Genomic DNA, 14,244 nt, shown 5'->3' on the forward strand with positions numbered 1-14,244 from the left:
TTAGATTCACATTATTTCTAGGAAGAAAGGACGAAGGGTTCTGGTTAAAGAAGAGGCTTTAAAGGTGCAGGAAGAGGAGTCTTCAGTTATAAAAATATTGTCAACTACACAACAATTAGTAACCAGCAGATACATCCCCATACTTCTGTAACATAAAATAATCCATTCAAGAATAACTACAAGTTTTTGTCTAGGACATTTAAGCCAGTTGAATCTAGTATAGAAATAGATTTCAAATATGAAAAAAAAATCATAATTCAGGAGGTACCATAAACAGCATTTTATTTGAGGGTTCCCTGTGTTTTGTCTTCGCAGGTTAGTTTTTTTTCTTTCCTATTTTAGATAGTAATCTTACTTTCCTTTTCCTCCTCCAAGAGTAATGTTTTTTAAAAAGAGTGACTATAATCAAACCCTTAGGCTTCACACCAATCCCTTTATTCTAAGTTTATACATTTTTATCATCCTCATAATCCCACCCTTTCTCTTCTGTATCCTAGTAATAGTGTGATGGCTTCAATTAGCCTTTTAGTTGAAAGACTACAGGCTTCACAGAAACTACAAAGCTATTTCAAGGAAAGCTCTTATGGGACTAAGACCATGAAGAAATTTAAACCTCTCTTCAGGCACTCTGAAGAGCATTATAAATCACTCATTCTCTTCCCAGGACTCTAGCTTCACAAACCCTGACCTTTTCATTGTTACAGTCTCTGAAGAAAAATCTGTATTTTAAAATCACATTGTATCATCTCAGTTGAGCTGTGATTCATAAAGTCTATCCTACTAATACATAAATTAAAAGGACCAAAAAAAAAACAAAAACAAAACCCCAAAATAACCCTTCTGTATAACTATAATGATATTAACAAATACACAAATGATTTTGAAGTCTCGTGAGTAAAGGATAAGTATGAAGTTAGCCCCAAACATACATACATACATACACACACACGCACACACACACACCTCCGCCATATAAGTGAAACTAATCAACTTTGGGTTGCTAAGATTTATTTACATTTGTGTGCATATATTTAGAGTTCTAAATAGATATAAACATAATTGTCCTTGGCACTAAAGCAGAATTGGACAATTCATCTAAAATAAATAATATGAAAAGATTTAAAGAGGAAAAAACCTAAATCAAACTCTGACTCTAAGAGATTAATATTTATCAGTATGCAAATTTGGTACCTTCTTTATTCTAATGGAGTAACTGTGGGGATCAAATGACAATATGCAAAAAAAAAATGCTTTCAAAACCACAGGGCTTTACAAATTTTTACTATTACTGTTATGATTATGTTGATCAACAGTAGGATGGTTCTCCAAGTCTTTCTTATAAAACCTGAAAGAATTCATTGTTCCCTAAGGAAGTTAATTTGCTTTGAGAATATGCTGCTGTTCCTAAGTGTCTGTTAAAACTACTTAATTCACTGCTCATTAGAATGTGCTGGCAAAGCAGGTGGTCCCAGGGGTTCAAAGGATTCCTTGGCAGCCCATATTTGGATCTGCATTAGAAGGTTGCCATAATTCAAAGCGGCTTACTAGGAAATCAAGGGAGAGATAGGAGATACACAGAGAATAGAAAAATCTGCTTGATTCTCCAAGGACTTCCTGATTCCTCAAAAGCACTGCTCCAAACTAAATCCTTTTGGATCCATCTGATCCAAGAGCACCTATCATCCCACAACAAAGGGCTCTTACTCTGGAGCCCATCCGATTCCAAAGACATGAGTGGAAGGAGCTCCACAGAAGTAGGAGGAGCACCCAGTCAGGGCTATGTAAAGAATAGGGGCTGGGCGGCTGGGCATAGTGGCTCACGCCTGTAATCCCAGCATATTGGGAGACCGTGGTGGGCGAATTGCTCGAGTTCAGGGATTTAAGAGCAGCCTGGTTGACATAGTGAAACCTGTCTCTACTAAAAAGCCCAAAATTAGCCCGGAGTGGTGGTGCGTGCCTGTAATCCCAGCTACTTGGAAGGCTGAGGTGGGAGGATTGCTTGAGCCTGGGAGGCTGAAGTTGCAATTAGCCAAGATGGCACCACTGCACTCCAGCCTGGGCAACAGAGCAAGACTCTGTCAAAAAAAAAAAAAGGAAGGAAGGAAGGAAGGAAGGAAGGAAGGAAGGAAGGCAGGCAGGCAGGCAGGCAGGCAGGCAGGCAGGCAGGCATAGTGGACTATAATTTGTTCAGTAAATACTGATATTCAAACTAGGGCTCATTCAGACACACCAAGAAAGAGTTGAATTAAAAGTAGGAAAATGGCTAGAAAATTGTATTGAAAATAATATCAACTAAGTGAAAAATAATTCATCCTCATAATCACAAATGTCCCCTATGTCTAGAAAACAATATAAATAATGTATGATTACATGTCATTTTAAGAGTCCGTGATTGTTTGCATTCTTTGAAATTATGCAGCAGATAACTCATCATTAGTATCAAAACAATACTTTAAATGCTCTAGTTTTTATGATAAATCCAATCTTTTTTGATAAAAATATTTGGTAAAATAAGGGTTAAGTTTATTTTGTCCTCCTATAAACCATTATGCTATCAAATTATTAATTCAGATAAACAAAAGTACTGATCTGTCTATAATATATTCAATCTCTCCCATTAATAGCAGTATCCTCTTTTTTCAGAGAGCATTTACACCAAACAAAAAATGAGAAAAAGCAATATGCACAAATTAAATTGTACACCAAATATCATTTCCAATTATATTGTTGTGAATAATATTTTAGCTGATTACTATGACTAACTGGTCTTAGGTCTTACAAAGAGATATATCTCTAAAAGTAAACCACTAAATGCACTCCATTTGATGGGCCAAACCAAACACTGTACAGAAGGCCAGGTAAAATCTTCAGGTTTAAGGAGAAGACCCTTTTATATCTTTAGTATTGAGAGTCAGAGCTAATAACTGACACAGGATTTAACTGCTAAATTCTGCATTTAAGTGTTATATGTCAGGAAAAAAAAAATTAAACAACACTGAGAATCATAGAAAATTGGAACCGGAACAATCTTATCAGACACCACACCCTTACAAGTTTCCCTTATTCTTAGATCTACTGAGTGAAAGAATCAAAACCAGAACCAGATTTCCTGATGCCCAGTGCTTTAAACTGTATCAACTTGTCTCCCAGCTTACAGCAGATTTTTATATCACATATTAAATAATAAAAATGCGAAATATATTTGGGGTGGTAATATATTCTTCCCGGTCTTATGGACATTCTTTTAAAATATATTATTGACCTAACCAATAGGAAAAACAGGGAGAGAAACAAGGAAGAACCAAATTTGCAGAAACTTTCATTTGTAGAAATCTATTAGTTTGCAAACCTTTTCATCTGCAGAAACCTATGAATTCTACTAATACTTTCAGCTCAACTTCCCCCATATAAATTTATGACAACAGAAGAAGCTTTGAACCATTTCGATTTCCTCCTACTCTGAAAAAGATATTAAGAGGCAAAACTGGAATTGACAGGGCCATTAAAACATGACAGTGAATTTTTAACAGTCTACCCTCTAACATGGCAGTTCAAATCATTTCTCCTTTCACCAGAGTCACAGAAAACTTCTCAACTACAAAGTCAGATTGTTGTATCCTTGAAAACAGAGTTGATTTCTAAACTTACCGTCATTGAAATTCTCTTAATTTCTGCTCAATTTAAGAGCACAGTATATTATATCCCTAGTGTAGGCTCTACTGATGAAGAATTGTCAAAAATAAATGAGGTAATATATGTGAAAGTACTCTGCAAATGTAAAATTATTTTAACATATAGAAAACACTGTATTTTTTTTAAAGGCCTATGATTGTGTTGCTGATGTGAAGAAGACGCAGCTTTCTTAGTGGTTAATCATTAGATGCATTTCCTTTAAAATCAGGAGAAAGAAAAGGTATCTGCTATGATAGCTTTATTTGAACACTATACTAAAGGTGTGGTCAGTGCAATAAGACAAGAGACAAATAGAAAAAGAATAAGGATTGGTAAAGGAAAAGTAAAACTGTCCTTATTTACATATAGCAAAGCAGCTGAGATAAGATCAAGGTGTTATTAATGTTTATTGAATTCTGTACGGGGTGTCCAGAAAAGAAACTCAAAGGTGGATTGCTGAGTGTGAGGTTTAATGCTAGTTACTATTCTAGAACCAATGGTTCCAGAAACAATGTTGGAACAGTTAGACTACACAGTTAGACTACCTTTAAATGGTTAGACTACCTTTAAGCCTTAAAGGTTATACATAGGCAGCTTTTGGGAATAGAGGATGGGGGTCATAAAATAAAAGACTGTGGTTCAAATTGGATACAAAAAACAAAGAAGAGTGGATGCGGAACCTTGAGAATAATGCTCCATTCTAAATTACTCATAAGTATGCTATCCTAAATTACTCATAGGTATGCTATCGTATTTGTGAGCTATCATCGAACTTAAGGTTTCCTGGCCTGAGCACTGGATTACTAAATAATAGTAAAACAAGAGGGGAAGGAACCGGGTCAGTCACAAACCAAGTGGTCTACAGGGTAGGATGTATACATCTCTGCTCACATCCATTATCAAAGACTGTTGTGAAATTATTTTTATGTATATACAGCTCAGTACAGCATTAAAATCCTTAAAAACTTTTATTACTTTTATTTAATACTATGTCTAATGTAATTTTGTTTTCTACACCTTCACAAAATTTAGTGTGATTTAAGCTACTTGTCGATAATAAAGTATCTCAGATCTACATTTTACAATATTCTTCATTCAGAGTTTTAAAATGGTTTAGTCATGTCATAAAATATATACTGATAATCTAAAATGGTCACATGAGCTCTGCAAATGTACTGATGAATATTTTCGAATGAATTCAAGGTTGCATTATTGTTTGCAACACCAAAGCAAAGTGTATCAACTATTTAAAAGTGCCCAACATTCAACTTTTATTTTTGTGTTTAGAAATGTTTCAGATTATTTCCCCTCTAAATATTACATAACAAGGCAAACACTATTTTTACTACAATGGAGCAAAATTTTAAGTCAGAAGTTGCAAGCACATTAGAACCATCTGTTTTAGCTTTATGAAGAAAGTATCTAGTATCAATCACAGGAAAGCTGAGGGAAAAGTTATTGACGGGCTGAAAATATACTATATGCTGGGGAAAAAAATGTTCCATATGCCATAAACTAGACCCTCTTAAATAAACTTGGAAATGATATAAATTTTCCTAACATCTTTACACAAGCCAGTAATCAGTTTGCAGAATTTCAAATTAGTAGAAAAAATTTTTAAATAATTACTTTTGTCCTTCACAGGCATATAATGAACATACAACTTTTTTTGTGGCATCCAGTGGTCTTTGGTGCTTTTCAAAGTAGATGCTACATCGCTTTCCAAAGATCAGTATACTCTCAGATTATAAGTTACATATTTCTAGCTCTGAATGACACATTCATATAAAAATAGATTTCTGATCAGCATATATTTATAAGCCTCCAAAATGGTTAGATCAAAAAGTATGAGAGAGAGGAAAAAGCAAGGAAAAAAGAGACAGGAGTGGGACGAGGCCAAAACCACCAACATGCAAGGACTTTAATGAAAGCTGTGCCATTTGCAGAATTAAACATTAATCCTACTTGGTTAGAATATGTAGGCGAGTGCTTTTATAAGTGTTCTTTTTAAAAAACAATAAATATAAAATGAAATAGATCTGTGAATATACTTCTGACTACCTACTGGCTAATATTTTCTACTCATTACAAAGGCTAAATTGGATTATTCAGGAACTGATAACCTAACTTACAAATTAGCCATGATGTTTGCCTTTCTCTCCATACTATTACCAAATTTTTGTGCAGTTCATTATTCATTAATCATCTCTTTAGAATGGTAGATACGAACAATGTGAGTATACCCACCACACTTCATTCTGCATTTCTGATAAAATTAATAACTTGATGGCTATTCTATACTGACAGAGACAGAATCTTCTGTATCCAAGCAGAGGACATTTACTGAAAATCAGGAAACAGTTTTTTCCAGGCCTACTAATAATGAGGGAGAAAAAAGATTTCAAAATGGGATATAAAAATCATACAAAAATATATGATGTGATAGAATACATCAACAACATCCAATAACTTGCCAGTATTCAACAATAAGCACACTGATTCTTACGCTTGCCTGTTGTCAGAAAAATGGAGACAATTGCTGCATGATCTTGTCAGAAAGACAGAGTCATCTTTTTTTTTTTTTTTTTGAGACGGAATCTCGCTCTGCCGCCCAGGCTGGAGTACAGTGGCCGGATCGCAACTCACCGCAAGCTCCGCCTCCCGGGTTTACGCCATTCTCCTGCCTCAGCCTCCCGAGTAGCTGGGACTACAGGCGCCCGCAACCTCGCCCCTCGCCCGGCTAGTTTTTTGTATTTTTAGTAGAGACGAGGTTTCACCTTGTTAGCCAGGATGGTCTCGATCTCCTGACCTCGTGATCCGCCCATCTCGGCCTCCCAAAGTGCTGGGATTACAGGCTTGAGCCACCGCGCCCGGCCTCATCTGGGACTCTTTTGAGCGTTTACAACATAGCCTGAGAAGACCTTTTGTTCCTTTCTTTCCTGTTAGCAGGAGAGCCAAACGGAGGCTATGCTGTGCCTCCTCCCTCATAATGAGGCATGAAACATGCAACCAAAAAGTCACCTTCTGGGATCAGTACTGAGGATCTCATAGCGTGTGTGCAAAGCAGAAAACATGGCATAGTGCAAATAAGAAATGAAGACAGAGTAAAAAAATCCTTAAATGGGTTTCTAAAATACAGCTCTGTAAAATAATTTAGAAAAAGTGAGGTAGAGGGTCCTACCTTGCAGATCTTATAGAGCGATTCCTGACCATCTCCTCCAGTATCTTTAAAGTAATCATGTGCGGGAAATGTACGATGAATATCTCGAGTAATAACACTCTCCTGGGCTGAGTCCTAAAAAAGAAAAAAAAAACAGACCTGGTTATTAAATTTTTTTTCCAGTTATGGTAAAAAACTCAAACAGCAAACAAGTAAACAACAGAAAAACATAAAAACTTTCCTTCTATCCCAGACCCATAATCCTATACCCAAGATAAGTGCTACCAACAGCTCCTTTGTATCTTTTCACCCATCCGTCTACATATATTTGTGTGTGTATGTATGTTTATATGGGGAAAAGGGGCAGGGATGGAAGGAAGTTATATAATACATCTCCATAGAAGCAAACTAGACTGTTTCTTTCACTTAATGGGATAACATAGAGTGTTCCTTATGAAGACATGTACATATAGTTTATTCTCTGTAGGAGCAGTTACTTTTTAAAAATAAGGTATATCTGGATATAGATATATCATAATTTACTTAACATTTTCCTATTAGTGACCATATTCTTTGCTTTATTTATATAACAAACAATATAATAAGGAATATTTTATACATATGTCTTATGCACATGTTCAAGGAAAAATTCATTGAGGTTTAATTGCAAAGTCAAAAGTTACATGCATTTCCAATTTTGATGAACGTAACTTATAATTTTCATTTAAATGTCATTCCAATACATACTCCAAACAATAGTAGAGTATGCCTAATGCCACAGATTATATAATTTTTAAATCTGATAATCTGATAAGTAAAAATTCAGACCACGGTCATTTAAAAAGTAAAAATACTATCAATCTTTCCTAGGTTAATTACCCAACAAACTGATTCCACAAAACAGGAAGCTACAGGCTACTATATTAAGATGATCTCTTTTTTTTTTTGAAGTAGAGTCTCACACTGTTGCCCTGGCTGGAGTGCAATGGTGCAATTTTGGCTCACTGCAACCTCTGCCTCCTGAGTTCAAGTGATTCTCCTGCCTCAGCTTCCCGAGTAGCTGGGATTACAGGCGCCCACCACCATGCCCAGCTATTTATTTATTTATTTATTTATTTGTATTTTTAGTAGAGATGGGGTTTCACCATGTTGGAACAGGCTGGTCTCGAACTCCTGACCTCATGATTTGCCCACCTCGGCCTCCCCAAGTGCTGGGATTACAGGCGTGAAGGATGGTATCTTCTTTAAAGATAAGCCTAGATATTTGTTGAAGACAAATTTAGAAACCAAAATCCCAAATTGAGTCAAATTCTAAACCTTATAAAAATGATTAAACATTCTCTTGATTTTACTTTATTCCTGGAAATGTTTATCTTTTTAAGGTCAAGAAAATAGTATGGGACTACTTTTAGCCACGCTGATGGTGAAAGTATTTTGTACAATTCACATCAGACTGCTTATTGCAAATTAAAAGAATTGCTTAATGTCTTATTTCCATAAAGATTTGAAGAAATCTTCTCTTCAGTCTCAAATCAAGAAAGAAAAAAAGTTTAATATATGTTATTTTAATGAATGCCATTTCTTTTTCTCTTTATAGCTGTGAAATATACAAGAAGGGGGTGGTTGATTAGCTCTAAGGTAAGCCATTACCTTTTCTTGCTGCCTTCATTTCAGTTGCTATTTCATGCTGGGTGGTAATTAGATCTCACAGAAAAAGAGGAAGCAAACCGAAAACTTCCAAATTTGCTAGCAAACAAATTTGCTTACAAATCGATCCAGAGGAAATTCTAATGGCTTACAGGAATGAAATGCTAAACGTGAATTAAAATAGAGCCTTAAAAAATCACCATAACTTAAGCAAAAGGATACACAGAAAATTTACATTTGCCAAGGTAAATGTAGTTTCTAATGATAAAGAAAACTGCAGGGAGGGGTGAGGGTATAGAAAAAGGTAAATATAAAAGTATTGTATAAAGGGATATATTATGAAACATTTGTTTTATCTTGTCTATAGTCTTGAGTACAAAAATCTGGTAACCAGGCAGACCAAAGTTTTCACTGCCAGGTTTTATCCAACAGAAGAGCCCTCTTTCCATAAGTTAATAGTTTCCACTTATAAACTACCTGAAAGATGAGGAATGAAAATGTTACCACTGCCATTGCTGAACTATTTCAGTGTACTGGGAACCATATGTGCCCAGTGTCCCGCAGGATAACTCTTTTGTACTTTTCAGGACATTAAGAGAGATAAATCATTGGACTGTATTCCCTAGAAACTGATTATGCATTTAGCATTATGCTGTGTTTAAATGGTTCCAACAGTCTGATTCAGGGAAAGAAAAATTGGTAGGAAAAAAAAAATCTAGAGGGTAAATCTGCATAATACTGAGAATTTTTTTTCTATGCACACTTGACCTTCCATATTTAAGAAATAAAGGACAAAATCAAATGAAAATAAAATCACCTAGTCCTTACTTAATAAAATTTCCCAGCCAGGTACGGTGGCTCACGCCTATAATCCCAGCACTTTGGTAGGCTGAGGCAGGCGGATTGCCTGAGCTCAGGACTTCGAGACCAGCTTGGCAACATGGTAAAACCCGGTCTCTACTAAAAAATACAAAAAATTATCCCAGCATGGCAGCACATGCCTGTAATCCCAGCTACTCAGGAGGCTGAAGCAGGAGAATTACTTGAACCTGGGAGGTGGAGGTTGCAGTGAGCCGAGATCGGATCACACGCCACTGGGTGACAGAGTGAGACTCTATCTCAAAAAAAAAAAAAAAAAATTAATTAAAATAAAATTTCCCTTCCTAGGATTACTTTTAAATGTTTAATACATATGTGTTCCTAGAGTTTTCTTTCTATATAGTGCTCTCATTTGGCTAAGGGAATAATTTCTAGAACTTCACTTTATAGACTAAATTAAGGTATGTTGCTACATTATTCACTGATTCATCTCATATAAGTGAAGGTCAGTAGATTATAACAGAGTCTCATAAACAGCCTAATAGGAATGAAATTGTGTACTGAACTTGTGAAAATCAAAAGAAAATAATTATGTTTTTGAAGCAAAAGCTAATGTCAACCCACCTTCCAATTACCCGTAACAGTTGAGAGTAGGAACAGTTTATATTTCAGGAATGCACATCTAATCATCCAAATTCACTCACTCACTCATTCAACAAATATTTGAGTCAAGAAAGTTACAAAACCTAACATTCTTCAAAAGGAAAACAAAACAATTTTTCTCTTCAATATTAATTCCTTTCTTTTTAGACTTACTCTGATTGTAATGGTCAATTTTTACAAGAAATATAATGAAGAAAGAGGAAGGACAAAAAGAGGCTCAATAATTCATCATCTAAATATCTGGAGCTAAGGGCTTTCTTGTGACATTTTATTTTTATATGACTAAAAACATTTTATAGCACAACCAAAACTGATATAAATTCATTTTCTGAGAAGATTCCCATATACTCAGGGGCTCCCTAAGTCCTGCCAGTTTTCTCCAGAATGAGAAGAGGGAACAAGTCATTCCTTTAGGGGCAGTCACTTCACCAATATCTGGATGCATAAATTGCTCCAGAACTTACTTCTCAGCAGGTGTATCTCCCATTTTGCACCTCAAATACAATATTTTAATGGCCATGAAGCCAGATAAACTCACTGATTCTATTTCCACTTTCCTCATTTAATTCCTATAGGATCTCAGACAAGTTACTTAGTCTTGCTAAACTTCAGTTTCCTCATCTGTAAAATGGGATGATAATATCAAATGCATAATGTTATTTAAAACAACATTATTTAGAATGTATGCGAAGTACTTAGCATATTGCCTAGTATAAACTGAGTACTTGTTAAATAAATAAAATTATTAATTAACAAGAAATATTTTTCCCATTTCCATAAGAATCATTATTCAACTGTTTAAAATTTTTGGTGAATATACATTTTAGACATCCTTCTGTATTTGTACACCTAAATAAACAACTCTTTTCTGTTACATTATGATTATGAAACCAATTCCTTTAGATTTACAACACAATGGATTCATGCACACACACTCAGTTTAATTTCCAATCATGTATTTTATGTGTCCTAAATTACCCTTTTTTCTATGAATCTATTCATAAAAGCAACAGTGAACAACTATTCAGATAAAGTACTGCTTTTATCAACTAATACACACTCTGGCCCCAGCTTTGCATATAACCCACACAATAAAGATGTACACAAATATGTCCAGAAGGATAGGAAGGATAGGGTACAGTAGAACCTAAATTTGCCAGAGCAATCACCATTTCCATCATTGCTTTAGAATTTAGCTTCTAAAGATAAAAAAAAGTTGAAGTCATGTATGGAAAGGACAAAAACCACTATCACAACTATATACCTCCCTTCTGGACCATCACCACCAAGAATGTAACTCATATGCTAAGTCCTTGAGAGCATCCTTTCTCCTGCCTTAGTCAGGATGGTCCATAAACAAAAGCTGACTCAGATCACAAAGTAGAAAGATACTTGTAATAAAGTCTGAAACATTGAGTTTTATCTCCCATACCCCACGCCCTTGACATTATCATCACAGAGAAACTAAATCTGCCTTTCAAGGATTCTCTTTAATTTCCAAACCATTAGGTAGTAAGAATAAACTTATTCTCAAAAAAAGACATTGATCTCTACTGGATAAAATCATAGTCCAGCAGAGAATACAATTCAGCTTGCTGAAGATCAGCCTAAAACCAACTCTATGAGATGTAAGCAGCTTGCTTAACTTTTGATCAATTTAAAGTAGGTTCAATTTAGTGCCTGTTATCAAGAGTATTACATGAACTGTTCTCCCAGTATAACTTATATACACTGACATGTTTGCAATTCTCTTAACTCTTATTCAAAGAGAATCATCACTTACTTGCTCATTGTGAGAAAGAAATGAATGCAGCATTGAAGTGTCAACAAGCATTAGGAGGACAGCTTTGTATGACCACAGCCTATTATTTTTTATGAACCAATTTCTGGCCTGTCAACAACTAGAAAGGCATTTTAGTGAGGAAGACTGTTTTCAAACGTAACCTTAGCAGAGGCAGAAGTGTAAAAGTAATATTCTGTCAAATGAACACTTTGTACCTTGATTTGCCATTATTTTAAAAATTGTGACGGCATCTTTTTTATTAACCCCTATTGTCAAATCCAAAGTGTAAGCTGTATTATTTCCACTTTACATCTACCATGAAATCATTTCAACTTTATAAGTATTATACCATACCAATCTGTGAGTGCCGTTAAACATAATATAGACTGTCCTTAGCACAATCAGTAGGCAGATAAATAATTCAAAGCGGAAAAACTCTTTGACCTCAGACTTTGCCTTCTATTCTTACTCCACAGGGAGCCTCCTTTAGTTCTATGTTGGATGGTAAAACATCACAAACTGGTCTGCTAACATGTTCCTGAAAGCAGATGGGTTTGCAGTGGTCGGTCTGATTTATTCATCTTGATGTTTGCCAAAAATCCAAAGAAGCAGAGATGAAAAGAGAAAATATAAAAGTGTATTCTAGTTTCAAACATGCTACTAAAATCATGTACTGAAACAATAACACAAAAGAGCTGGGTCATTGCCAGCCTTTGTTCCTTGAATATGGGGCGGGGGGAGTCTTAAGTGTGGTAATACAGAAGAAAAGGAAAAAAACCTCAATAAAATCATATTGTGAACGCACTGCTTCCCAGTCACTGCACAGAAACGCTGCCAAACACTTCAGAATCAAAGCCTGACACAAAGGTCAAAAATATAAGCCATATTCTAGTTTCAGGTTGAAATAAACCTCTCCAGGAAAAGAAGCTACAATGAGAACTAAAGGGAGGCGGGTAGAGAGGAGAGGAGGAAGCATATTTCGAGAGCAGTCAATATTCATGATGTGTACTTTGTTCTTGAAGGAAGTGCTGGGATTCCAGGGGAAAATATTTGAATACAACAAAGCATTCTTTCAAGACTATAAGACTAGGAAGAACTGAGGCCTATGGGCATAGCCTGGATTTCCCATAGATCTTAAGTAATCTAGGTCAGAGTTCCAGATTACTTTCTGACAAACATGTGGGGTTACTTTTTTTTTTTTTTTAATTTATTTATTATTATTAAACTTCAAGTTGTAGGGTACATGTGCACAACGTGCAGGTTTGCTACATATGTATACTTGTGCCATGTTGGTGTGCTGCACCCATCAACTCATCATTTACATCAGGTATAACTCCCAATGCAATCCCTCCCCCCTCCCCCCTCCCCATGATAGGCCCCGGTGTGTGATGTTCCCCTTCCCGAGTCCAAGTGATCTCATTGTTCAGTTCCCACCTACGAGTGAGAACATGCGGTGTTTGGTTTTCTGTTCTTGTGATAGTTTGCTAAGAATGATGGTTTCCAGCTGCATCCATGTCCCTACAAAGGACACAAACTCATCCTTTTTTATGGCTGCATAGTATTCCACGGTGTATATGTGCCACATTTTCTTAATCCAATCTGTCACTGATGGACATTTGGGTTGATTCTAAGTCTTTGCTATTGTGAATAGTGCTGCAATAAACATACGTGTGCATGTGTCCTTATAGCAGCATAATTTATAATCCTTTGGGTATATACCCAGTAATGGGATGGCTGGGTCATATGGTACATCTAGTTCTAGATCCTTGAGGAATCGCCATACTGTTTTCCATAATGGTTGAACTAGTTTACACTCCCACCAACAGTGTAAAAGTGTTCCTATTTCTCCACATCCTCTCCAGCACCTGTTGTTTCCTGACTTTTTAATGATCGCCATTCTAACTGGTGTGAGATGGTATCTCATTGTGGTTTTGATTTGCATTTCTCTGATGGCCAGTGATGATGAGCATTTTTTCATGTGTCTGTTGGCTATATGAATGTCTTCTTTTGAGAAATGTCTGTTCATATCCTTTGCCCACTTTTTGATGGGGTTGTTTGTTTTTTTCTTGTAAATTTGTTTGAGTTCTTTGTAGGTTCTGGATATTAGCCCTTTGTCAGATGAGTAGATTGCAAAAATTTTCTCCCATTCTGTAGGTTGCCTGCTCACTCTGATGGTAGTTTCTTTTGCTGTGCAGAAGCTCTTTAGTTTGATGAGATCCCATTTGTCAATTTTGGCTTTTGCTGCCGTTGCTTTTGGTGTTTTAGACATGAAGTCTTTGCCCATGCCTATGTCCTGAATGGTACTACCTAGGTTTTCCTCTAGGATTTTTATGGTATTAGGTCTAACATTTAAGTCTCTAATCCATCTTGAATTAATTTTCGTATAAGGAGTAAGGAAAGGATCCAGTTTCAGCTTTCTACTTATGGCTAGCCAGTTTTCCCAGCACCATTTATTAAATAGGGAATCCTTTCCCCATTTCTTGTTTCTCTCAGGTTTGTC

At 35.8% G+C, this 14,244-nt stretch overlaps 1 protein-coding gene across 5 annotated transcripts in view; it reads right to left on the reverse strand.

Annotated features, from left to right (window-relative positions):
- Nucleotides 1-14,244, reverse strand: part of RABGAP1L (RAB GTPase activating protein 1 like) — a 795,491-nt gene that overhangs the window by 348,842 nt on the left and 432,405 nt on the right. For all 5 annotated transcript variants that reach the window (XM_037986171.2, XM_073011765.1, XM_073011766.1 and 2 more), the window contains one exon: nt 6,854-6,967. In XM_037986171.2, the coding sequence (XP_037842099.1) occupies nt 6,854-6,967 (114 nt within the window). The remainder of the gene's footprint in view (nt 1-6,853; nt 6,968-14,244) is intronic.

The sequence above is a fragment of the Chlorocebus sabaeus genome, chromosome 25 (assembly GCF_047675955.1).
Source record: "Chlorocebus sabaeus isolate Y175 chromosome 25, mChlSab1.0.hap1, whole genome shotgun sequence".
NCBI lineage: Eukaryota > Metazoa > Chordata > Mammalia > Primates > Cercopithecidae > Chlorocebus > Chlorocebus sabaeus.